At 40.1% G+C, this 27,938-nt stretch overlaps 1 protein-coding gene across 2 annotated transcripts; it reads left to right on the top strand.

The window, feature by feature from the left end:
* The first annotated feature begins 1,631 nt into the window (after positions 1-1,631).
* Positions 1,632-25,176, top strand: Tmem41b (transmembrane protein 41B). Of its 2 annotated transcripts, XM_048460255.3 has the most exons (8): positions 1,632-1,956; positions 2,258-2,281; positions 9,011-9,128; positions 12,094-12,222; positions 13,782-13,875; positions 14,967-15,071; positions 19,229-19,367; positions 22,408-25,176. In XM_048460255.3, exons 1-8 carry the CDS (start codon positions 1,836-1,838, stop codon positions 22,575-22,577), a joined length of 900 nt encoding a protein of 299 aa, XP_048316212.1. In that variant the 5' UTR covers positions 1,632-1,835; the 3' UTR covers positions 22,578-25,176. The 2 variants fall into 2 exon arrangements, with proteins under 2 accessions (XP_048316212.1, XP_048316213.1); XM_048460256.3 differs by lacking the exon at positions 2,258-2,281 and having other exon boundaries at positions 1,634-1,956.
* The last annotated feature ends 2,762 nt before the right edge of the window (positions 25,177-27,938 follow it).

Raw genomic sequence — 27,938 nt, forward strand, 5'->3', positions numbered from 1 at the left:
CTGGTGCCCTCTTCTGGCCTGCAAGGACACACGGAGGCTGAACACTGTGTACATAAACCAATCAATCAATCAATCAATCTTAAAAAAAAGACTTTATTTATTTATGTTTATGTGAGTGCCTGAATGTATGTCTGTGCCTCATGTGTGCACAGGGGACAAAGGAGTTCAGAAGCGGGTGTTGGAGTACAAGCAGTTGTGCACTTCTGTCGTGGGTGCTGATAATTGAAACCGGATCCTCTGGAGGATCAGGCAGTTCTCTTAACCACTAAGCCAGCACTTCAGTCCCTGTTTGTTTGCTTGCTTTGGTTTGTTTTTGCTTTTTTGAAACAGGATCTTACTGTGTAGCCCTGTTTTGGAACCTGCTACTTAGACCAGGTTGGTCTGGAACTCAGAGGGATCTGCCTGTCTCTGCCTCCTTAATGCTAGGATTAAAGGTGTCCGCTACCACCAACCACCACGGGCTTGAATCAACTTATTCTCTTTCAGGTGACAGTTGTTTCTGTGTTTACAACTACGATACCAATGTTAAGAGAAATGACTGTTTTCTTTTCATGGAATGAGTTTTTAAAAAATTTTATTAGTACTACATTTATTACTGTGTGTGTGGACGAATGTCATGTAGAAATCAGAGGACAACTTGCAAGGATTGGCTCTCACCTACCACCGTGTAGATCGAACCCAGACTGTCAAGTTTGCAAACACCTTTACCCCTACCCGAGCCGCTATCTCCCGGGCTGTCAGATTGTTTCTTATAAATGTAAAATGTAATTACCGAATAGAAAAAAATCCAATTTTCCACCTTTTGGTCCAATTAAAAAAAAAATAAAATGACAAGTTGCTTTCACGAAGAAAGTCCCCAGTTTTACTTTTGATACCTGTTTTTAAAGACGCTAACGAGGGGGAAACCAGTTAATGTGATGGGGGATGCTCAGTAGCAGATATGTACTTTGCATGCCCAAGGTCTCGGGTTAAATCTGCAGCAAAACCAAAAACAAAACCCTAAAATTTAAAAGCAGGGAATCTAATATACTTACCAGTGAGAAGCTGGATAGCTGTCCTGAGGGGCAGGAGTAGAAAAACTGTCAAGAAGATTGTCTGGGTTCAGAAAATGCCAAATATAATGAGCTAAGGTGTATTTGCTTGTGACAAGAGGGTTGACGGCGGGAAAGCTTTTGTTTTGAACCAGAAAAGCTGGACTCTAATCTCATTTCTGTAGCTCTATGACCTTCATAAACCTGTGAAACCTTGTTTCTGAACCTCGGTTTTTATGTCTCATGTTTTAAGTTTTCCACGATCTTCAGACTAGGAACGCAGCTTCCACCGCGCTTGTGACCCACTTGCAGAGGAACCTTCGGAATCTTAAATCCGGAAGCGCCAACTAAACGCGCGCCGGCACTTCCGGTCGGCGGGAACAAAGGAGTCAGAAGTCCCCAAGGCCTCACTTCCGCGTGACGAAAGCAGCGCAGAAACGTCGACCCGCATACTGCAGACCCGTGACTTGGCCATGCGACTGCTCATGCGCCTCGCTCGTGTGAGGTTGGTAGGCGTGGCCCCGAAGGAGGCGGGGCCCGCCCTGACTTGTCTCGCGGTCACTGGGCCTGCGGGAGCGCGCGAGGCTCGTGGGCGGGGCTGGCCGGGGCTGGGCGGGCCGCAAGCCGAGCTCGCTCCGAGGCTCTGCCCAGCGTTTCGCTGCTGAGGTCGTCTCGGGTGAGGGGGTCGCGCCGGAAGTGGCTGTGCGGTGCGCGGCGCTGTTGGTAGGAAGCTGCGGGAGGAGTTTAGTCATTCAAGGGGGGCGCGGCAGCATCGGTTGTTCTTCTCAGCCCCCTGCTACAGCCATGACGAAAGGCCGTGTCGCCGAGCGGACGCAGACGGGGGCGCGGCACTCGACCCCAGCGGGGGACCGGACAATGGGGACGCGCGGTGCCGCCACGCCAGGCAACAGAGACCACCTGAAGGGTGAGTGGATCTGCGGGCCGGACCTGAGGCTACCCCAAAGGCCGGAGGGGCGAGTACCCCAGCAGGTCTCAGGGAAAGACGGACCTTTCAGCTCCCAAGGACCGCAGCAGGAGAGTAGTGTACTTGACTGGGGACCGCGCGACACAGGGTCAAACTCGTAGTACGTACTTTCTCAATAGACTCCAGTAAAAAGAAGCAGTGACACTGACTTGTTGAAGCTCAGATAGACAATGAAGTTGGTTACCCTGGCTACCTTCCAGGCTGGTGAGGCTTTTTTTTTTTTTTTTGCATTGTTTTCCAGGTGAACAAACTGAGGGATATGCAGGTACGTGGCTTGTGCAGAGTCACAGAGCAAGCTAAGGGAGTGACTAAGAGCAAGGACTGGACCTTCCAGGTGCCATTTGAAAGTCTTAGATCCTGTGCTTCTGTTTACTGTGCTTTGTAACTTTGATTTTTGTTGATGTTTTTGGTTTTTTGAGACAGGCTTTATAAACTGTGTAGCCCTGGCTGTACTGAAACTTTCTCTGTAGATCAGGCTGGGGTCGAACACAAATACCTACCTGCCTCTTACTTGCATGCTGGGACTAAGGTATGCGCCTCCACCGCCCAGCCCCAGACCCTGTCTTTAAAAACGAACGAACAAACAAATATTATCCAAGCCGGGCTGTGGTGGCTCACACCTTTAATCCCAACACTTGGGAGGAGGAGGCAGGCGGATCTCTGAGTTTGAGGCCAGCCTGGACTACAAAGTGAGTTCCAGGACAGCCAGAGCTGTTACACAGAGAAACCCTGTCTCAAAAAAAAAAAAAAATGTAGGTCAGGCTGGCCTGGAACTCACAGAAATCCACCAGCCTCAGCTCAAGGAGTATGCCATGCCACCACGCAGAGCTGGATTTATAACTTTGAAAAACTCAGTATCTGAATTATTAAACAAGAATAGTAATAATAGGATCTGCTAAAAGTTACTAAGGAAACTCATTCAAAAGATTTTTTTCCTACTACACCATCCTTGGAGCTTTAAATATTGTAAGTAAATGCTTTGATTTTGTCCTGGCATGAAATTATTCGTTGCTTTTCAGCAACTGGAATGATTACATTCTTTTTTGTTGGTTGTTGTTGTTTTTGTTTTGCTTGAGACAGGATTTCTCTGTGTAACTTTGTAACCTGTCCTGGTACTCTGTAGTCTTGAACTCAGAGAGCCACCTGCCTCTGCCTTCAGAGTGCTGGGATTAAAGGCCTGTGTCACCACAATCCTTGCATTCCCTTATACACACACACACACACACACACACACACACATACACACACATTGGTGTGAAGGTGTCAGATTCCCCTGCAACTGAATCTTCAAACAGTTGTGAGCTGCTATGTGGGTGCTGGGAATTGAACCCGGGTCCTCTGTAAGAGCAGTCAGTGCTCCTAACCACTGAGTCGTCTCTCCAGTCCCCCAGTCCTTGCAATCTTTTAAGCACTTTTGAAGCTCAAACGCCTGGTGTGATCCTTTAAGATGTTTGCAGCAAACTTACTGCGGTCTTCACCACCACTAATGGCCAAAACGGTGGTCTTGTGAGACTTTGTAGTGGGAGGCTGGAAAGATGGTTCCGTGGTTAAGCACACTGGCTGCTCTTACAGAGGACCCTGTTTCCATTCAGGGCACCTCATCACCATCTGTAACTCCAGTTCCAGGGCATCTAGAACCATCCTCTGGGTAACATGCATCCCCTGCCCCTCAATAATAAAATAAATATTAAAAAATATATATTGGAAATATGCTCTCAGCTGATTTTATATGTATGTTGTAGTCTAATAGGTTTATGTATTTGCATATAGACTGGAGCTAAATAATTTCATATAAATGAAAAAACTCTTAGGAACAGATGATTGCTAAAGCCTAAGTCTCCTTTTGGTTTTTTGAGACAGGGTTTCTCTGTGTAACAGTCCTGGATGTCCTGGAATTTGCTTTGTAGACCAGGCTGGACTCGAACTCATTAAGATCCATCTGCCTCCCAAATTCTGGGATTAAAGGAGGCGTGCGCCACCACTGCCCAGCCCTAGAAATGCTTTAAGTGCAGGGAACACTGTTTTGAAGACTCAAGTGTGGAGAGTGAGAATAATCCAAGCTCTAGGTAATTGTCATTTGGCTTGAGATAGTTAGCCTTCAATTTTGTGGGCTTGTTTGTTTTGTTGCTGTTGTTTGCTTTGGAGTTACTAAATAATAATAATGCCTCAAAACTTCCAGAATTCTTTTATGGTGGTTTCTTTTATTAAATGACTTGCAAACTACACAATCATAAGCCAAAGGACAGAGATTTTTCTCCCCCTCCCCCTCTCTGCCTTTTCCTAATGTTAGGAATTCTTTTTGTAGCAAAAGATTCTCTGGTCCTCTCACATGATAGGATTTAGTTTACTTAGAATTCTGCTGCAGTGGTGCCATTAGTAACTAATTAGCAATCAGTTTCCTACAATTGTGAAAACAACTTTTATTGATTGTAGATAGCAACTTGCCATTCAAAGAAAAAAGGCAAAGAAGTAAAGATTCTAATAACCTTTGATTGAAAACTACTTAGTGATAGAATCTTCTTACAAATTTTGTAACACTTCAGTGTTTGGTTTTTGTTTTGTTTCGTTTGTATCCCAAGTTGACCTGGAGATCCTACCTAAAAATGAGCCACTATATACCAGGCATGACACTTTTTTGTCTGTTTAGACCAAGCCTACACCAGGCTGAGTTCCATCTTTTGGTGGTCCTGTCTCTGTCTCACCACTACTGAGATTGCAGACAAGTGCCACCATTTGTGACCTCTGTGTGTGAGATTTTTGTTTTTTCTTTCTTCTATTTTTTTCTTGTTTTGATGTGTGTGTGTGTGTGTGTGTTATACATGCATGTCTGTGGTTGCCTACACTTGGGAGATGGGTACAGGAAAGGAGTTCAAGGTCACCTTTGATTACATCTTTGAGTTGGAGGTCAGCCTGGTCTATATGAAGCTATATAGCAAAACAAAACACATGGAGGTACAATATGATTAATTTTTATTTTTGAGGCTTCATTCATGTATTTTTACTTTTTTTTTTAATATTTATTTATTTATTATGTATGCAATATTCTTTCTGCATGTATGAAGAGGGCACCAGACCTCATTACAGATGGTTGTGAGCCACCATGTGGTTGCTGGGAATTGAACTCAGGACCTTTGGAAGAGCAGGCAATGCTCTTAACCGCTGAGCCATCTCTCCAGCCCGTATTTTTACTTTCTAAGAGGGATTCTCACTGTGTCACCTTGACTTAACTGGAACTCACTGTGTAGACCAGGCTGGTCTCAAACTTACAGAGATCCATCAGCTTCTGCCTCCTTAGTGCTGAGGCTGTATTGAAGATGTTGATGAATGGAGACAATTCACAGAGCAGGGTCTAGAAGGAAGTCTGTTAACATTTAACAAAAAGATAAAGATAAGACTAGGGAAGGTGATCTTTTGAACAGAGTTGGGATAGAATGGGAGGGTTCACTAAAGAAAGAGGCAGAGTCCTTGGGTACAGGGACAGTGTTGTGACACAATTCCTGTCCGTCAGTAACCCAGATTGAAGCAGGGAAAGTATATGGACTAGTAGGTTGTAAAAGCATGTCTCTTTCTCAAGCAGTACCTTTGACCTGGGAGAAAGCTAGATAGGCAGAGAGTTGGATAAGAGTATGATGATGTTAGATTATAGTATTAACGAGCATAATGGTAGTATTGCAGAAGATCTAGAAGCCAATGCATTTTAAGTGCAGGCACGGTGGCTACCAGAGTCAAAGCACCCCCATCTAACATGGTTGTCCAAAGAAGCAGTAGTAGCATGCGTGGTACAGATTCAGATGAAAACTGTAAAATCAAGATTTATAATTGAATTATGCTTAGAAGTATAAATGAATTGTATTCTAGCCTTTAGGTTTACTAGGATTATACAGAAGCATTATTGGACCATAATTATCAACACTATTTATGACGTGGAAAAGTAGAGCCTCAGAATTGAATGTCACTTAAGTGTTGTACACCTTTTCCATGCTTTCTTTTCTAGTGAGCATAATGCTAATACGGGTGGAGGGGACTCAGTTTCAGACAGTGAAGAGAATAAGTGTCAAGTTAAACCTGAGAAGTTACGTCACTGTCAGCTGGACAGTGGTGGTGCAGCACTCGGGAGACAGAGGCAGGTGGATCTCTGAGTTTGAGGCCAGCCTGGTTTACAAAAGCTAGTTCCAGGACAGGCTCGAAAGCTACAGAGAAACCCTGTCTCAAAAAAACCAAGGAAAAAAACCCCTCCAGTTAGTTAGTGCTCTGTAGCCCAGTTAACCATTTCTGAAACATGTCCCAGTTGTTCCCTAGTGTAGGACTGGTGAATTCTTAGTGCAGAGAAAAAAAAAATTGAGTTTTCCAGATAATATAGCAAATGCCTTATTTAAGTTTTAACTCAAAGCTGGGCCACATACCTTTAATCCCAGGGCAGTGTGTCTTAGGGAAAATTTTTTTTTGATTTTTAAAAGACTGTTGGTCTTAAAATGTATTTAGGAGCATACAGTAAGGTTAGAAGGTTTTTTTTTTCCCATCTTTTAATCTTTTTAAACTAAAAATTGCCTTTATCTTGTCCACCTAGTAATCTGGCTTTCCTGTAAAGTCTTTAAGCCCTTCGATTTCGTATTCTTCATGATGGTTTTGCCTGCTTCTTGGAAGTAGAGGTTAAACATAGTAGGTGCTAAGCATACAGAGAAGTATGCTTTCAGTCTGTCACTTACGTAGAATTGCCAGGAGTGGGGAGAAGATCTGCCATTTGTTCTTAGAAATCATTCTTGTGTCCACAAATGCTTTCATACTGAAAACTAATCTAAAGTTAATGTTGCTGGGCAGTGGTGGTGCATGCCTTTAATCTCAGCACTCAGGAGGAAGAAGCAGACAGATCTGAGTTTGAGACCAGCCTGGTCTACAGAGCAAGTTCCGGGACAGCCAATGCTACACAGAGAAAAAAACCCTGTCCGCAAAAACAAACAAATTGGGGCTGGAGAGATGGCTCAGCAGTTAAGAGCATTGCCTGCTCTTCCAAAGGTCCTGAGTTCAATTCCCAACAACCACGTGGTGGCTCACAACCATCTGTAATGAGGTTTGGTGCCCTCTTCTGGCCTGCAGGCATACACACAGACAGAATATTGTATACATAATAAATAAATAAATAAATAAATATTTTAAAAAATCTTTAAAACAAATTATATTGCTATAAACACTTTGAATTCATAGACTTTCTTCTCAATGAAATAAGCTAAAACTTTGGACTGGATCAACTTAATTCTAGATGGTAGTTTAAAAGATTTTTTGCATTTATTGATTGATTTGAGGGTAGATGGGCATGTGTGTATGTGCCAGAACACAGTGTTCCAAGGCATGCATGTGGACATGGAAGGACAGTTTGCAGGAATATGATCTATCTTTGCTTTTTTGTGGGCGTCAGGGATGGAATTCAGGTCACCTGTCAGGTTTGGTGGCAAGTGTCTTCACCTGCTGAGTCATCTCCTCAGCCCTTCAGGTAGATATAAAAGACAACAGGCATGATAAAAACTGTTTGCATACTACTTAAATGAATAGCGTGTCTTTGCTTTGACAGCCCATTGAAACTGTTTCTCTGAACTCAGTATTTATGTATTCCTCTTATTAATCTTTTGTTTTGTTTTTGAGACAGGATTTCAGGGCTTTTCTATGTAGCCCTGGGTATCCTAGTACTTGCCCCTGTAGACCAGGGAGGCCTCATACAGAAATTCACCTGCCTCTGCCTCCCCAAATGCTGGTTTTATTTGACAAAACAAAACAAAACAAATTGTGTGTGTGTGTGTGTGTGTGTGTGTGTGTGTATGTGTGTTTGTTTTGAGGTGATTTCCTTGTGTAGCCCAGGTTTATTTCCAATTCTCAATTCTCCTGCCTCAGTTTCCTAATGGCTGGGATTACTTAGGTGTATGCTGCCTGCCTTATCTTACCTAATCTTTTGTCCTAAGAACAAAAGCTACATTTTTGATTTAGTTGTTTTAATACATACTGATGTTTTTGTAACTTGTATTGTTGTTGTGTGTATGGTGTAAGTATGTGAGTGGGTAGATATGTTCACTTAGGCTCATACATATAGAGCCCAGAACACAAAGGTGCCTTCCTTTATTGCTCTGTGCTTTACTGCCTTAGATAGACTCTCTTAATGAGTAGGAAGCTCCCTTTTTGGACTAGGCTGGCTGAATGTGAGTCTGGGGATTCAAACTCAGTTCTCATGTTTGCATTATATGCACTCTTGGCCATTTCCCCAGCTCCATAACAACTGTTTTGTTTTTAAAGGTTAACCTTATGTATGAGTGTTGGCTGCATGTGTGTATATGCCCCACATGCTGGCTGGCACCTGTGGAAACTTGAAGAGAGAGGGCATCAGATTCCCTGGAACTGGAGTTTTGGATGGTTGTGAGTTACTATATGAGTGCTGAGAACTGAATGAACTTTTCAGAGCAGCAGCTGCTTCATCAGTCTCTGGAGCCCCATAGCTATCAATTCTTGAGGCAGAAGTCTTATTATCTATCCCAGGCTAGCCTCAGTCCCATTATCCATCCCATCCTGGCCTCAGACCTTCAGATTTTGAGAGTTGGCTTTACATGTTTGACCCATCATGCCAAAAGTAATTTATGTATATGTGTGTGGTATGCACATGTTTGTGTGGGTGTGTGCACACGTAGAGGCCAGAAGTCAGTGTCAGGTATCTTCCTCAGTCTTTTGTTTGTTTGCTTTTGTTTTTTTGAGATGGGGCCTTACTATGTATCTCTGGCTGTCCTAGACTATGTACACAAAGTTGGCCTTAAATTTAAAGAGTCTTGCCTGCTTCTGCCCCTTGGATGTTGGAAGATGGCCAATAAGTGGTTCTTATATAGCAGTTGAAATAATTGGTTTAATGTCATAGTTTTAGGCAAAAGTATGAACAGCTTTTGGGAGAAAGGGGTTTGAGGAAGTTATTAGTTAGCTTGAAATATGATTTATTTTAATTACACTTTTTTTTTTCTTTCAGACAAACCTTGTGCAGAAGCTGGCTCAGCAAGAATGTCACTTCTTATACTGGTGTCCATTTTCTTATGTGCAGCTTTTGTTATGTTTTTGGTATATAAAAATTTTCCCCAGCTTAGTGAGTAAGTATACAAGAGAGACTAAAAATGTTTATATATTTTAGAGGTGAAGTAAATTAAAAGCTAAATTTCCTTTAGCAACAGAACTATTTAAGGTGCTTGTGTGTCAGCTCTCAGGAACATAGAAGCCCAGGAGCACCTTCCTGTTCTTTGTTTTGGTTTAAACTCCCTGTTTTCACGAAGAATGACCTTGAATTTCTAGTTCTGCTGTCTCTACCTTCCTAGTCTGAGATGATAGGCATGTGTCACCATACCCAATTTTCATCCAGGTTTCCTGTATCTTACGTAAGCAGTCTACCAACCTTTCTCCTTTCCCTTCCATTTCCTTTCATCCCCTCCCCTCCCCTCTTCTCCCTCCCCTTTCCTTCCATGAAACAAAATTAGAATTTATTAAGAAAAGGATGGGACAGGTGTGGTGGCACAAAGCCCTTAATCCCAGCAAGCACTCTAATAAGGACAAAGGTTGAGGCTAGCTTAGTCTACAGAGAACAGGGCAGGAGTTCACATGAAAGGGTTAGCAAAGGCTTCTCTAGCTAGAAAATTGCCTGGACTCCTGGTTTTTCCGTGAAAGACTTTCCTAGTATCAGTTCCCTAATTAAGAAATCATCTTTTCAGTAGCTTTCATGTCTTTTTTTTAAAAGCATGAATACTAGAAGACATTAATTTGTGTGTGTGTGTGTGTGTGTGTGTGTGTGTGTGTGTGTGTGTGTGTGTGTTTTGAGACAGGGTTTCTCCGTGTGGCCTTGACTGTCTTGGAACTCACTCAGTACACCAGGTTGACCTCAAACTCAGATTCACCTGGTTCTGCCTCCCGATTGCTGGGAGTAAATGTGTACAACCATTGCCTGGCTGATTTGTGTGTTTTTTGAGTCAAGTTCTCTTAAATTCATGCTGGACTTGAATTTAAGATCCTTCTGCCTCTGCTTCTTGAGTACTTGGGTTATAGAAGTTTTCCACCATGACCAATAAGGAGATTTTTATATTTTATTGTGACTCTGTCTGCTTGTGATTTCTCTTTCAATGTATGTTTTACATTTTCTGTATGAGCTGAGAGTATATGTATATAAGTTTTTGAAGCAGAATTCAAGTTTTTATTAAAGACATTTTAAACAGATCTTACACACAAGATTAGTAGAGGCTCTCAGGAAGAAAATGACATACCCACATGGGCTTCTTAAAGGAGAGTTGTCTGCCTTTTTTTATATTGTTAAGCAAATATTAAATTTTATTTATTTATTTATTTGAGACAGGGTATCCGTCCGTCCGTCCGTCCGTCCATCCATCCATCCATCCATCCATCTATCTACTACCTACCTACCTACCTACCTACCTACCTATCTACCTACCTATCTACCTATCTATGTGGCCCTGGTTCTGGAACTCACCATATACACCAGGCTGCTTTAAGACTAACAGAGGTCCTCTTGTTTCTGCCTCCTGAAATGAATTTGATTTTAGATATTTTCTGGCTTTTTATAGAGGAATAGGAAATAAAGAGCTGATTTAAAGTAATTTCTGTGTCCAATCTGTGTAGTAACATACTTAGAGAAAATAATGTGGTTAGGTGCCTTTTCTAGTCTGCTCCTTTTCTGTATATTTCTGTATACATGTGTACACACTTCTCTAGAGTCTTTCTAGTTTTAAATTTCATCAGCAAGAAGCTGTTTTAGTTAGGTATTTTTATAGTACTTAAGAAAGGTAGCATGCAGTTAGGTGTGGTGGTATAAATCTGTAGTCCCAGCAAGCTAGCTACTCAGTCTGAAGCTGGAGGGAGCATCATTTGATCCAAAAACCCTAGATTAGCTTAACATAGAAAAATATGAGAAAAATAAGAAAGTAGCATTCTGTCATTATCCTGCAATGGAAGTGAACATAAAATACATTAAATTCAAAGGTAACTCTAATTTTATTATTTATTTAATGATTGTTTGTTCTTTTGAGTTAGGGTCTTACTATGTAGCCTTGACTGTCCTGGAACTCACTAAGTAGACCAGGGTGACTTTAAGCTCACAGAGATCCACCTGCCTCAGCCTCTGGAGAGCTGGGATTAAAGGTGTATGCCATCACCTTCTAGTTTATTTAACTCTTTTTCTGAGACAGTTTTACTATGTAATCCTGGCTGCCCTGGTGACTGTCCTGGAATTGTGTTTACCCTAGCTAGACTCTTACTTTGCCTCCCTCTGCCTCTTAGTGCTGGGATTAAAGGCATGTACTACTACATTCTTCTTACCCCATTTGGACACAGTGTCTTCTAATGGAAACCAAACTGTCTTCCAACTCCTACCTCAGCCTACCCACTAATTGGGGTTATCTAGTAGCTGGTGTTATGGTCATGTTTCACCTCCCCTCGCTTTTTACCTTTCCTTGCTATTAATTTTGTTTTCTATCTGCTGCCTTGTTAAGAAGTGAATGATTTCTTATAAAAATTTCAACTGGGTGTTTGAGGTCAGCCAGGTCAATGTAGGGAATGGTAGGCCAACTAAGCCTACATGATGAAGCCCTGGCTCACAAGAGGTGGAAGGTTAACTTTCTGCCTTTTCTTTTTGGTGGTTTGAGACAGGGTTTCTCTGTATAGTCCTGGCTGTCCTGGAACTTTTCTGTAGATCAGGCTAGCCTAGAACTCATAGTGATTTGCCTGCCTCTCCTTGAGTGCTGGGATTAAAGGCATGCACAATCACTGCCCTGCAAGTATGTGTTTAATATGTTAATACCCATGGCTCATTTCTTAATATTAAAATTAAAGCCAGTAGTGAAAGAAATGTTTTTAATCTTTGGTTTGTATCATTTTGAACTTTAATTTGTATGTGTGTATATTTATAGATTATTATATCAAAAAAAATCTGAATTTATCCTTATTACAGATGAAGTGCATTGCATCATTTTAGTTTAAAACTCCATGTTTTAAATTTGGCTTTGATTTTTTATCATGGAATTACGGTTTTTAAATTTTTTACATTGTTTTCTTTAGAGAAGAAAGAGTGAATATGAAGGTCCCAAGAGATATGGATGATGCCAAGGCTCTAGGAAAGGTCCTCTCCAAGTACAAGGACACCTTTTACGTGCAAGTATTGGTCGCCTACTTTGCTACATATATTTTGTATCCTTTTATCTGAAAAATGTTTTCTAATTTGCTCAAGATGAGGTTCTAAGTTTAAGTAATGACTGTTTTCCTTTTAAAATGTTAATTCAAGGGCCAGTGAGATTGCTTAGCAGGTAAAGGCGCTTGCTACCAACCAAGCATATCCTGGATTTGATTCCTAGGACAACATGGTAGGAGAGAACCTGTTCCTGAAAGGTGTCCTCTGACCTCCATACATCCCACTGAGGTCCACAAACACACACACAAATAATTTAATATTCAAAAATTAATAAAACTGGGTTTGTTTTGTTTTTGAGGCAGGGTCTTACTGTGTATCTACAGAGCAAGTTCCAGTACAACCAGGACTATTACATAGATAAACCCTGTCTTGAAACAAACAAATAAATAAAAATTTGGGTGTGTGTGTCCCTTTTGTTTTGCTTTTTAAAACAGGCCCACGTGTAACCCAGGCTGCCCTTAAGCTTGCTATGTAGCCAGTAATGACAGTGAACCCCTTATGCTTCTGAATCTACCATCCTAGATGGTAGGATTCCATGTATTTGCTACCATGCTTGGCTATTCTTTTTATTTTATTCTTTTTTTGGATACAATTTTTAAAGTTTCTTATTTTAATCCTAGTGTTCATTCATTTAAACAGGTTTTGTTTGTTTGTTTTTTGTTTTTTGAGACAAGGTTTCTCTGTAGCTTTGGTGCCTGTCCTGGAACTAGCTCTTGTAGAACAGGCTGGCCTCGAACTCCCAGAGATCTGCCTGCCTCTGCTTCCCGAGTGCTGGGATTAAAGGCGTGCGCCACCACTGCCCGGCTTAACCAGTTTTTTTTTTCTTTTTAAAGCAATACATCTATACTAAGTATATATTGTATGTTTGAATATTGAGTATTAAAAAGCAACATTACTAAGCAGCTGAAAGAATGGGAGAATGATAGGTAGAGACATAGCATAGTTGTTAGTACAGCCAGTCTGCATTAGCGCGTATTAGCATGCCTTTAATCTTAGCACTAGGCAGCAGATGCAAGTGGATCTCTTGAGTTTGAGTCTAACCTGGTCTACAAAGAAAGTTCCAGGCCATCCAGGGGCTACAAAATGAGATTGTCTCAAAAACAGCAAAACAAAAACCCTAAAACAAAAGCATCACAGAAGACTTTGGCCGCTGTCTGATTTGTTTCTTCCCAGTGTCTGTTGGGTGTTTGTTCTGGATTTCATCTTAGCCTACTCTTACAACATTGCATTTATTTGCTTGCTGAAGTTTAGTTTTATTAGTCAGTGGGTAGCTTGCTTAGAGGTGGAGGCATCCATTGTTCTTTACTACAAGTCCCCAAACCAATATCCAGAATCTCCAAAGTATGCACCTTGTTTTAGTGTGCACATGATACCACAGGTAGAAAAATCTACCTGAACTCCTAGGGCAGGTTTCATTCCAACACAAAGTAATAATACTGCATAAGATTACTTTGGGGTTATTGCATAATTTCTGTATTGTAATTTTCCTCAGATGTTGAGTTTGTCTTATGAAAATTCCACTTCTTGATGTTTTGATCCTTAACTTAGAAGTTAACAGTCTGCAAACATTTGCTATTCCAGGCTCCATTTTCCTCAGCATCCTCTCAGGGTTCCTTTACCCATTCCCACTAGCCTTATTCCTTGTTTGCTTGGTAAGTATGTGCAATGAATTGGGGTGAGGGTGATAATGGCATCCTAACCCCACCAGTCTGTCTCATTCATCAATTTTTGAGGGGTTATTGTTAGTTAACTTGTTAATTAACAGGAATGTGGTTCCTGTTAAGTCTCTCATAAGGAACTGTTAAGAGTTTGGTTTTTCTGCCGGGCACTGGTGGCGCACGCCTTTAATCCCAGCTCTCGGGAGGCAGAGAGGCAGATGGATCTCTGTGAGTTCGAGATCAGCCTGGTCTACAAGAGCTAGTTCCAGGACAGGCTCCAAAACTACAGAGAAACCCTGTCTCAAAACAACAACAACAACAACAAAAAAAAAAAGAGTTTGGTTTTCTTAGAATGGGATATTATAGACTTGTAATTACGTAGCCTTTCGTTCCTGTTGTTTTTTGCAGTTCACATGGAAGGGTTTTTATGCATAGGTGTAGGGGAGGATGGGAAGGGCTACTTATTCTTTTGTTTTTTGAGACAGGGTTTCTCTAAATAACAGCCCTGCTGTCCTGGGATTTGCTTTGCAGACTAGGCTGGCCTCAAACTCACAGAGATCTGCCTGCCTCTGCCTCCTGAGTGAAATGCTGTGCCACCACACCCAGCTAAGGCTCTTTATTCTTTTTTTTTTTTAAAGGTTTATTTATTTATTATGTATACAGTGTTCTGCCTGCATGTATGCCTGCAGGCCAGAAGAGGGCACCAGATCTCATTACAGATGGTTGTGAGCCACCATGTGGTTGCTGGGAATTGAAACTCAGGACCTCCAGAAGAGCAGTCAGTGCTCTTAACCTCTGAGCCATCTCTCCAACCCTAAGGCTCCTTATTCTTAAACTAAAGGATAACAATAATTACTGGATATGGTCACAAAGTTTCATTGCAAGTACCAATTTATTTTATCTGGTCTCGTTTTTAGTTAGAGTTTGAGAAAGGACTAGATCAAATGAGTTCTTCTATTCTCTAAATAAGAGATGTTATTTATCTGCCTGACCCTAAGAGAGGTCAACTAAGTAAATACATCTGCAAGGATGAGATGGGAGGATACAAAGTGCATTTTTGTTTGTTTGTTTGTTTTGTTTTCCAGTGTTCTGGACTTGGTGCCTCATTCTGTTACATGCTCTCCTATTTAGTTGGAAGACCTGTTGTATACAAATACCTAACAGAGAAGGCAGTAAAATGGTCGCAGCAGGTAGGCATGTACTTTTGGTTTTATTTCTTTTTGATTTTTTTGGTTTTGTCATGTGATAAGAAATTTTTAAAACATACTTTTGTTCTTTGAGAATTTCATACAGTGTATTTTTATGATATTCACACATGCCTAATTTCTCACTATGTAACCCTAGAGGGCTTAGATCTCAGTTTGTAGACCAGATTCACCTTTAATATCTGCCCACCTCTGCTTCCAGAGTGCAGGGATTAAAGACTTCATACAAGAAGTTAATTATAAAGCATGTTATGGTTAGCTTAAGTTGTTGACTTGATACAGAGTAAATTAACTTGGGAAGAGAGACTCAGTGAGGAATTGTCTAGACTGGATTGGCCTGCGGGATTTTCTTAGTTGAGTTATTTGAGATGGGAAGACCACCCTGTTAGTGGTCAGTACCATTTCAGTGGCTGAGTCCTGAACTGTATGAAAAGGAGAGCAAGCTAAGCAGTAGCTATGCATTAATTCATTGCTGTCTTCGACAGTGTATCTAGATTATATTCAACCCCAATCTGACTTTACTCTCCCTATTCCTTCAGTACTTCCCCTCCTATAATCTCTATCTCCACCCCACCCCGCAACCTACTAAGTCTAATTAATGTTGCCTGCATGCTCATGGGATGGGCGCATCCATTGAAACATAATAATCTACCACCTCAGAAAAATGACCCCCTCTCCTAGCAACTACCAATAGTTAGTTTCCTAACTAGGGGTAGAACCTCATAAGTCCCTCTTCATCCATGCTGGAATGTTTATTGTGCAATTAAATATTGCTTAATCTTGTGTGAGTAGCCATAGCTGCTGTAATTCATGAGTGAAGTGGCCATGTTATTTCCGACATCATTTCACAGTGTAACTTCCCATCCTCCAGCTCTTAACTTCTTCCCGTTCCTTTCTGTGATGTTTTTTGAGACCCACTTAGGTCTGAGCACTTAGCAGTCACTTGTTGTCAGCACTTTGGCCAGTTAACTCTGCATTACAGCCCACTGCAAAAAGAAACTTTCTGAAAGCAGCACTAATCTATAGATAGAAATATGAAGGTTTGGAAGGCTTTGACAGCATACACATTTAGCAAGACAGCACTAGTGGGTTCCTTTCTAGCCATAGGCTTTGGTCAGATTTACAGTGCCACAGTTTGAGTTTTTTGAGATACGACCTTGTTATATGGCATTTCATACATGTGTACATTGTGTTTTGTTCATCTCCACCCCCTATTTCTTCTTCTTAATTCCCTCTAGATTCACTTCCCAACACATTCCCTCCCCAGTTCCCAGTTACTTGTCCGTCTTTTCTTTATTTCTGTCTGTCTGTCCGTCCTTCCTTCTTTCTTGTTTTTGAGATGGGTTTTCTCTGTATAACAACCCTAGTTGTCCTGGAACTCACTTTGTAGACCAGGCTGGCCCACAGAGATCCTACCTGCCTCTGCCTCCCAGGTGCTGTGTGATTAAAGGCGTGCTCTACCACCGCCAGGGCCAAGCAGTTCTTTTCCTTTTTCTTAATATATTGCACTGAGTCCAGTTGATGCTGTTCATATGCCCATGGATGTGGAGAACCCTGGTTTATTTTTAAATTGTGGATTTTAGCTTGAATCATAAGTAGGTAGATTGTTCTTGTGAAAGCGATTTGTATATACTATACATTTATGTATAATCTTACATATGAAATTAACTTAAACTTTATCTTTTGACAAGGATAATACTAGTGGGATGCAAATGTGAATGTTTATGCTTGTCATGATTATGATCTTCTCTTTTGTTGGTGTTGCTGAGGATCTAGACTCTCCCTCATGTAAAACATAGCACTCTGCAACTCCTGACTTTGTGTTTGTTTTTTGTTGTTTTGTTTGTTGGTTGATCTATTTGTTTTGAGAAAAGGTCTCACTCTGTAGCCTGGCTGGTCAGAAACTCATAAGATCTGCCTGCCCTTGCCTCCCAAATGTTGGGCTTAAAGGAGTGTGCCACCCTGCTAACAATTTTATTTTACTTTTTACATTTTTTTTTCAAATTTTAATTTTATTTATGTGTATATGTGTGTCATGTGTGTATTTCAATGTCTGTAGAGACCAGAATAATGTCAGATCCCCTGGAGCTTGAAGATACAAGTAGGTAGTTGTGAGCCACCTGATGTGAGTACTTTGGTCTGAACTCAGGTCCTGTGGATGAACAGCAGGTGCTCTTGACTATTGACCTGTTCCTTTAGCCCCAGTGACTTTACTTTTTGAGACAGGTTGTCATGTAATCCATGCTGGCCTTGAATTCCTGATCTTCCTGTGTAGAAGGCAGAACTTTTCTGTCCTAACCAACCAGTCAGTCCCAAATAATCACACAAAAGCTTATATTAATTACATAATACTTGGGGTATAGCTCAGACTTATTATTAACTAGCTTTTACAACTAAAATGAGCCCATTTTTATTCATCTATACTTTGTCACATAGTTTGTGGCTTTATCTAGCACATCTTGTTCCTCTGGCGGCTGGCTTACATCTCTCTCTGACTGCTCTTCTTCCTCACTGTATTTTCAGTTCACTTTCCCGCCTAGCCTTATTCTGCCTTGCTATAGGCTATATCAGCTTTATTATCAATCAATGAGAATAATATATATTCACAACATACAGAAGGATTATCCCCAATACTCCTATTTCTCCAACTTTTTTGTTTACTTTTGTTTTGTTTATTTGCTTGCTTGTTTTGTGAAATCGGTTAGCAGAAGTCAATGTCAGTATGAAAGCATCCCAGAGTTAGGTACTTCATGTTTTGTGTGAATGTAGCATATTGTTAGTGGGTAACTGAAAAACCTTAAACTTACTGCTCTTAGGCATTTTAGTAGGAAAAATTTCTGTTTTCAATCAGGATCTCTGAAAAGACTAACAATGATTAATATACTGTACACAGAAAAAAGGTACCATAATCTTTGTGGTGTATTAGACCCTCTGTTGTGACAGATGCTGGAGAAAACAGGCATGATTTTGCTGTTTTCAGTTTTTAGTCTTGATCTCTGTTAATTCTAGGCCAGTGGTGGGACAGAGCTTTAGGCAGAGGAAGTTTGTTTCAGTGTCTCTTCACCTTGTGGCAGACAGGAACACAATGGAGGATCCTGGCTAGAACACTCTTCAACCAGGGTGTGGTGGCATTTAATCCCAAGCACTCAGTAGGCAGAGGCAGTGAGTGGATCTCTGAGTTTGTGGCAAGCCTGGTCTATCTACATAGTGAGTTCCAGGACAGACAGGACTACACAGAGAAACCTTGTCTTTAAAAAGAAAATTAATGAACAAAAGAAGAACACCCTTCAAGTAGCCTGGTTCCTCCAGCTGGGCACCACCACCACCCAGTTTCCATAATCTTTCATAGTTCCACTAGCTAGAAACCTAGGCTTCAACACATGTGACAGTTGATAGGGGACACACTACTTTTAAATCACAACAGGAGGAGAACTCTATTTTTATAAAAAGATCAGAAGAAATAATTGCATCTCATAGGAAATAGGTCATTCTTCTTCGGCCTCTTGTTTTAGATAAGAAATGAAAGTTTAATGTTTTACTTTTAAATTGTGATCACATATTTGTAAAACATTTGAAGAAATCTAATGGCTAGACTTTTAGTTTACACTTTAAATTTAGTTCCTTTTTATTATGTGTACCGATTATGAATTTTACATATATATTTTTATTTAGAATAGCTGTTTATGTAAGTGATATTACTAGTTATATAGGAATATAAGTAATTATAGTTAATGAAAATGTTTTATTTATTTAATTCATGTGTTATAATACTATAAGATAAAGATCATATGAATTTTTTTTTAAAAAATTAAACTGGAGGCTAGCATGAATGAGTTCCTAGGATCATTCCTAAATTTAGTAAAGACTAAAATAAGGGCTGGTAAGATGCCTCAGTCTATAAGGTCATGGCCCAAAAAGCCTAACAACTGAGTTTGATCCTTGGAACCCATGAAGGGATTTTTTTTAAACTGTGAGTGTCTATGTTTTTCTGGGTATTTACACATGTTAGGCAGATGCTCTATGCACATTGTTTCTGTTGGGTAAAACTGAGATGTATCAAGAATGAGAATTTAAGGTATTTTATATTAGCAGTTTACTTTCAATATTGGTCTTAACTTACACTGGTTCTTTTCTTACAACAGGTAGAGCGTCATAGAGAACATCTCATTAACTACATTATCTTTTTGAGAATCACTCCATTTTTGCCTAATTGGTTTATTAATATAACATCTCCTGTGATAAATGTGCCATTGAAAGTGTTTTTTATTGGCACTTTTCTAGGTAAGACCTCTGGTTCACACTGTGTGACAGCTCATCATGTGCATGTCCAGCTGTCCAGCTGGCCTAGATTACCTGCTGTGTGCAAAATCACCAGTATCATATATAACTCTTAAACACAAAGCCTGGCCTAGATCAACAGCTTTTTCAGTGTGTTGTGATGTGTTACCTCTTTAAAGAATGAGCACTTTCTATTATGTGTTATTTTAATAGCCTAAGATTAAGCAGAATCCTCACTACCTCTTTTTTGTGTTTTTTGTTTGTTTTGTTTTGTTGATACTAGGGCTCAAACCTGGAAACTTTTTGTTTCTACCCCAACTCTGGCCCATTGGCCCTTTCTTCCTTTGCTAGCTGGAGCCATTTAGATCAGAGATCACAGGCTCTTGGGGCCACAAACTCTACTGATTGAGAACTCTTCTCATGAGCCTGGACTGCATGTTGAGCATCCCAGGCTCAAGGTGTCCTCTGGCCTTCCAAAGGACTTGGTGGGTGATGATTAGTAACTGGCCAAAGACAGCTTTTTCTTAGTACTTTCTCAGCTCCACAAACTTCACTGTGTCCCCAGCCTGAACCTTTCTTTTCTTTTTGGTTTTTCGAGACAGGGTTTCGCTGTAGTTTTAGAGCCTGTCCTGGAACTAGCTCTTGTAGACCAGGCTGGCCTCAAACTCACAGAGTACCTCCCGAGTGCTGGGATTAGCGTGCGCCATCACTGCCCGGCTTCTTTTTATTTTTTTGGTTTTCCAGACAGATTTTTTCTGTGTAACAGTCCTGGCTGCTGGCTGTCTTGCAACTCCCTGTGGATCAGGCTGGATGTGAACTCACGAAGATCCGCCTGCCTCTGCCTCCCGAGTGCTGGGATTAAAAACGTGCACCTCCACCACCTGAATATTTTTTTTAGACTTCACTGTCTAGCTCAGTAGATAGAAACATTTAGTTTTTGAACTGTTTTTTCTTTGCATTTTAATCAAATATTGAAATCCAATTTATTGCGGATATCACTAGAAGTCTAGGAAAAGCGAGATCAATAGACATCAAGAATTGATACCAAATTTTGAAGTTAATAAGTGGACAGAACAGTTTATTAGGGGAGTTGAGTGCTTGCCTAACTACCGTACACAAGGACATGGGTTTGATCCCAGAACTGAAAAAAACTAACCCACCCCTCCCCCCAAAAAAAACCCCACAAAACCTTAATTTTGAGAATTCTGCCTTTATTTAGAAAGACTATTGCTTTTCTTTGCGGTTTAAATTGCTTGGATTCAACATGTGGGGATTTCATGTATTGAATATTTGCCAAAGTTGACTTACAAGTTCTGATTTTTTTTTTGAAAAAAATTATGTGTCTGAGTGAGAAAATATGCGTGTGAGTATAGGTGCCTGTGGAGATCAGAGGCATCAGATTTCATTGGAGCTGGAGTTCTAGGCATTTGTGAACCACCAACATAGGTGTTGGGAATTGACCTGTGACCTTCTGTAAGAGCAGCAAGCATTCTTAACCACTAAGCAATCTTTTGAGCCCCCTGCATTTACTTCATATCATAAACTGCTGGGCTGCTGTGTCTACTTAGACTTTGAGGATCTTCCCATCTTCTACTGCTATTTTGTGTCTGATTTGGAGGTAGAGCTTGAACCCAGGACCTTTTGAATACTTGGATGGCATTCTACCACCGAGTTACATTTCTAACCCTTACCATTTTAATTTTAAAGTCTGTTCTACACACTATATTCAACCTAGTTTTTGTGGGTTTTGGGTTGTACTGGCAGTACGTGGGCTTGAACCTAGGACTTCATGCATGCTAGGCAAACACTGTCATTGAGTTAGCTTCCCAGCCCCCCTCCCCCTTTTCACTTTTTACTTTGAGACATTGCTTAGACAAAGCTTGGACTCTAAAAAGCTTGGTCTTTCCTGCCTCACCGCCCTAGTAGTAGTTGGAATTACGGGACTGACTGACTTTCAAACATACTAAAGTTGTGAAGTTATTCTCTAGGTGACCTTTTTTGTTTTGTTTTCATTTGCCTTCTCAAGTTTTCTGGCTTTTAAAATTTTCATTGTCCTGCTTCTGGAGAAATAACTCAGGAGTTAAGAGCACTGGCTGCTCTTCCAAAGGTTCTGATCCCAAAGGTCAATTCCCAACATCTACATGGTGGCTCACAACCATCTGTAATGAGATCCGATGCCCTCTTCTGTCCTGCAGGCATACATGAAGGCAGAACACTGTATGCATAATAAATAAGTAAATCTTTAAAAAAATATTTTTCATAATCCTTTGGAGGTGACTGAAAAACTGAATTACTTTGAGGGGTCTACACTTATGGAGCTTGAAGTTTTCTACCCACTGAGCCATCTCGCTAGCTCTTCTTATACTTTGGAATATTAAACTCTCTATGAAAAGATGTACTTGTAAAATTGAGTGAACAATTGGGAGAGATTTGATCTTGGTGCATATAACAAAAGGTTTTATTGGACTAGCACAGGGCTGTTAGGACTGGGTGAGCAATCTAAGCACATGAAAAAAAGGAACACCTGAAATTAATTTTATTTCCATGTTATACTTGAGTCTGTGTCAGATAATTTTATCATTTCAAAATGTAAGCCAATGAATCCGATAATCCGCTGATGTGTGCTGGGATTGATCCAGGGCCTCCTGTATGCTAAATACCTGCATTAACTTCTTAATCCTTTGTTCACAATGCAAATGGCTGTGTTCCTAAAAGACTATATGCACATAGAATTTTACTTTTAAAATATGATTTGGGGGTTCTGGAGTGATGGCTCAGTGGTTAAGAGTGCTTGTGCTTATAGAGTACCTAGGTTCAGTTTCCAGTACCTGTATGGAGGCTTATACCTGTCTTGTGTTATTCTTGTTCTAGAGATCTGATGCTACCTTCTGGCCACCATGGGCATGCCTGCACATAGTACACTTACTACATACATGTGAACAAAACATGCATACATATGAAAAATATGAAAATGGTGGTTTTTACTTTATGTGACAGATTGCCATTGCCACTCACTCACTGTTTTTTTTGTTTTTTATTTTAGGTGTTGCACCTCCCTCTTTTGTAGCAATTAAGGCAGGAACAACTCTATATCAGCTTACGACAGCAGGGGAAGCTGTTTCCTGGAACTCAGTATTTATTCTAATGATTTTGGCTCTTCTTTCTATTTTGCCAGCCATCTTCCAAAAAAAACTAAAACAGAAATTTGAGTAAAAATTGTGGGTTTTTGTTAACCACTACCACCACCAACGTCACTACCACCACCACCACCATCATCTCAGGAATAGCAGGTGTATCCATTTTATGTTTTGAAATCAGCTCTTCAGTAACTGAAAGAAGGATTTGTAAAGTAAACTGTCAGAAGATTGTCAGACTATGAGAAGTGCTGTCATCCGATCTGTGAGATGTAACGTAAACATCACTGTTCCAAGAGTAGCTCTGAGATAACATGCGTGTGCCTTGATTTGGGATTCTTACTCGAAATGATTCATTGAATTGAGTGGTTTTGTGGTTTTGTTTTGTTTTGTTTTGTTTTTCCTTTCTATCTGACTAATAACTAACGTAGTGCACTTGGGTGCAGTGGCACATACATGTAATCCCACCTGCTCAGGAGACTAAGGCCAGAGGATTGCTTGTTTGAGACCAGCTTGAGCAATGCCATAAGATCCTATATTAATGAAAAATAAGGAACAGTGAAATAAAAAAAGCTTAGAGCAAAAACCGAATACTTAATGCAAACGGGAGGTTTTATTTTCTTTCTCTTTACAGACAGCACTTTCCATAGGCCAGAGAATGTAGCAAGGATAAGTATTTAAGTTTATAGAGGTTTATCATAAATTAGTTTGATAATTTAAATTCTTGCCAGTCTGTTTTCATCCTTTTTACAGTATTTCCACCCTATATATATAGAATGAGACTTCTATGCCTGTATCATATTGGTGTCGATATTGTATATTCAGATGATATTTTGTTACAGCGTCTTTATTATCTCAAAAGGGTTCTGAAAGTAAGTACTTGAAACATAGAGTTTTTAGACATTAATTATCTTATAATGAAACATCTGGTAGAAGCTCTAGTGTTTAAACTTAGTTTATTTGTTCCAATAGCTGTAAATTTTGCCACATTAATATATTTGCTCATTAAAGAGTGTATTGTGTAATTACCTTTCATGCACGATACATCTGTGTGATTGCTTGTTGCCTTTTCTCTGATGACTTCCTTTTGGGACAACACTTGATTAGTACAGTTTCCCAGCTATAGAGCTTTTATTTTCTCACCTCACAAAGTGAAACAATTTCTACATGGTGATTATTGTCTCTACCATTTCTTGGGAGAGACTCCTTTTGACTTCATTCCTTGCCAGGACAGAATGATCTAAAGCACTCTAAGATCAAGTTGGTGTGTTGAACATTCACTTTAGCAGTGTGCAAACCCTTGTGTTTTTATTCATAGTCTGATCTTCGAAGTCCGTTTCTCCTGCATAATCTTTTTCTGTCACAGTATTAACATGTGGATATATTACAAATATAAGGAAAATAATATTGATTGATAGTATAGTCTTGTGTCCTTTTGTGTGAAATTGTTATGTCTAGCAACAGTCTTGCTGAGTGATAAAGCTTTTATTTTTACAAATGAATTAAACACATAGATGTTTAGGGCAAAGTTTACTAATATTATTGTATAAATATCATTGAAGCTGGACATGGTAACATGCTTGCAGTCCCAAGACTTGAGAAGTAGAAGTTCAGAGTTAACCTTGACTGCCTAGTTTGAGGCCAACCTGGTTTATACATCATATATATAAACAAACAGACACATATATGTGTCTGTGTGTTTTTATCAGATCTTTAAGGGGAAGACCCTGCTGCTTATTTTGGTTTGTATATGGTGCATAGTCTAGGCTGAGAATATTCTCTCCATCCTCTAGCATATAAATTCTTTCCCTTTGCTGTATTTTTCCCTATATACAACAGGAACTGCCACTTTAGTTGGATATACTTTCTTCTCCTTAGAGAGAGTAACCATTGTTTTAATATTTCACCCTTGACTGTCAAGAATTTGGAAGGCTGGTGAGGTAGCTCAGCAGTTAAGAGCACTGACTGCTCTTCCAAAGGTTTTGAGTTCAATTCCTAGCAACCACGTGGTGGCTCAAACCATCTATAATGGGATCTCTTGCCCCCTTCAGGGAAGCAAATGTACATGCAGACAGAGCACTCACATAAAAATATATAGCTAAGTAAAAAAGTTAAAGAAAAATTCTTGGGAGTGGAGAGATGGCTCAGAGATTAAGAAAACTGGTTGCTCTTCCAGAGGTCTGAGTTCAATTCCCAACAACCACATAGTGGCTCACAACCATCTATGAGATTTGGTGCCCTCTTCTGACTTTCAGATAGAACACTATATAGATAATAAATCTAAGAAAGAAAGGAAGGAAGAAAAAAGGGGCTAGAAAGATGGCTCAGCAGATTAGATCGCTGGCTGCTTTTTCAAAGGTCCTGAGTTCAATTCCTAGCAACCAAAGCACTGTTTCCATTCTCTTTGGGTCAGAGACTGAAGTCAGGGCCTTGCCCATGCTTAAGTATGCCCCCTATGTCTGAGGTATGACCATAGCTACATCTTTAAGAGATTTCCTAGTAATAACCATAAAAGAGCATAGTATTGGAACAGAGAGACAAGTAGGCTAACTAGGCAGTCCACATACTTAAAACTGTTTCCTTCTTAGTTTCTGGCTCTTTATTAGAACTTTGTTACTTTGGGTATTACATATCTATGCTTAATAAATGTAAACTAAAGTGTAGATTATACTGGAGAAGCTTCATTGTCGTGCATTGGATTCATTTCATCAGAGTAATGTGTGTGTGTGTGTGTGTGTGTGTGTGTGTGTGTGTGTGTATTTTTTAACAAATAACATTTTTTGATTTTTGTTTTTCAAAACAGGTTTCTCCGTGTAACAACCTTAGCTGTCCTGGAACTCACCTTGTAGACCAGGCTGGCCTCCAGCCAGATCCTCCTGCCTCTACCTTCCAAGTGCTGGTATCAAAAACATGCAGGACTACTGCCTGACTTTTTTTTTTTAAACTTAGGACTTGAGCCTAGGTCTTTGTGCATGGCAGGCAAGCATTCTACCACTGAGCTATATTTGTGGTTCCCTCAAAGATTCTAACATACATTTTACCATTCGGAACAAAGAACTTAAGGGCTGGGATGTAGCTTAGTTGGTGCTTACCTCGTATATTTGAAGCTCTAGGTTCAACATCTCCACCCTCTCCCTAGCTAGCACCTCATAAATCTGGCACAGTGGTGCAAACCTGTAACCTAGGCACTATAAGTTCAGCAAAAGGATCAGAAGTTTTTTGGCTTCACATCAAGTTCTAGGTTAATGAATTAGCCTTTGTCTCAAAAAACAACAAAATATATTAATCTTAACATAAATCAAAATATAAAAATTTTAATATAACTCTTCATGAAGCCTTGAGAATAAGGACCAGGAGACTAGACTGCTCTGGCTCTTGGTATCAATGTCAGTATCTTGGTGGTGATGTACTATATCTTTACAAGATGTTGCCTTTGAGTAAAATTGGGTACATAGGATTTCTCTATTTCTTCTTTTTTTTTTTTTTTTACATTTGGAGTGAGTTATTTTATTATGGTATTGAAAATTGAACCTTGGGCCTCAATGCATTCTAGTTTGCTCAGTACACCCTCAGTGCTTTACCACTGAGCCAAATCCCAGCTCCTAGCACATAATTTCATTTCCTACTAATGCATAATATAATTCTGAGGTTGAATCTATTTTTTTAAATATCCGAGGGCTCCTTCCATCCCTTCCACTCTTCCCTTTTTCTTTATTTTATTTTTTTTATTATTATTAAATTATAAAAGTTTCCATTTCAGCCCCTCCTCCCAACACCCTCCCACTCCCCCCACTCCCTCTCCTCCTCCCTCTCCATCCCCTAGAGCAGTCAGGGTTTCCTGTCCTGTGGGAAGTTCAAGTTCCTCCCCCCAGGATTTCTCTATTTCTTAAAACTATATAAATATTAGAATTGTCTCAAAATAAAAAGATTAAGATTAGGGTGTGGTTGCATACACATTAATCCCATCACCCAAGAGGCAAGTAGATCTCTTTGAGTTCTAAGCTAATTAAAAACAAAATTTGGGGTTGAAGGGAATGGATCAATGGTTAAGAACACTGACTGCTCTTCCAGAGAACCCAGGTTCAGTTCCCAGCACCCACATATGGCAGCTCATATCTGTCTGTAACTCCAGTTAAAGGGCTTTTGACACCCTCACACAGATACACATGCAGGCCAAACACCAATGACCATAAGATAAAAATAGATTGGCCAGGCAACAGTGGCGCACATCTTTAATTCCAGCACTTGGGAGGCAGAGGCAGGCAGATCTCCATGAGTTTGAGGCCAGCCTGGTCTACAGAGTGAGTTCCAGGACAGCTAGGATTGTTACACAGAGAAACCCTGATTTGAAAAATAAAAAAAAAAAGTATAAATTATATATTTAAAAGATTGGAGATTACTTCCCCACCAGTGATGTTTGAATGAATGATTGTTTCTCATTTTAGCAATTATTCATAATAGAGCAAAAATGGAAGTAATCCAGATGTCCTTCAGTAAATGATTTTTTAAAAAGAAAGCAAAATTAAAACATTAAAGAGGAGCTGGGTGTGGCATCATGCATGGAATCCTAGCCCTCTAGAGGCAAAAGAAATAGAAATTCAAGGCCAGTCTAAGCTACATAATGAAACCCTATTTCTCCAAAACACAAAGCAAACAAAAATTCATTTTTTTTCCTAGCATCTCTTCATCTCTTGCCTTGATATATAGTATCAAGTAGTAAAGTGCTTGCCTGGTATGTCAGACCACTTAACTTCTAGAAAACACACAAAGAATAGAAACGAAAGAGATCGGGTATTTTAGTCACCTATAATGCCAGCTGTGACTGGAGAGACACATTGAGTTCAAGGCCAACCTAAGCTAGTAGCAAGAACCTATCTGGAAAACAGATGGGCTGCGAAGATGGTATTTCTGTCCCATATAACCTTGGTCTCTGAGGATGGAAACTGAACCCATGAGAAATAAGGTTGATCTAGTCTCCACAAACTGATGATCGAAGAAAAGGAAGAGTAGCTGGGACTATATAACCCAGCATGCATGGTGTCATCCTAGGTTCAACAAAGAGTAAAGGAATCAAGTAGAGATGTTTGCTAGATAGTAGCTGTCAGATTATGTACCTAGTGGATTCAGAGAGAAGCTGGGCCTGGAACTCCCCTATTTCTCCATCTGAAGCCTAGTAGCATTACTGAGCTCCAAGTTCTCAGTGTTCTATGCTTGACAGAAGTACTGTTAAGGACATTCTGAATATGAAGCCCAGAGATCAGAGTTGGAACAGTGGTGGGGAGTTCATGTCTTCATAATTCCAGGTTTGTGTATTGCAAATAAAGATTTGGTGAATGCCTACAAGGTTTGTATTGTGGTTTTTTATCTACCTTTTCACTTAATTTGGATTTTCAGAGACAAGATATCTCCATATAACATCCTAGCACTTAATCTGTATTGC

Source organism: Myodes glareolus, chromosome 7, assembly GCF_982192425.1.
Source record: "Myodes glareolus chromosome 7, mMyoGla1.1, whole genome shotgun sequence".
In the NCBI taxonomy this organism is placed as follows: Eukaryota; Metazoa; Chordata; class Mammalia; order Rodentia; family Cricetidae; genus Myodes; species Myodes glareolus.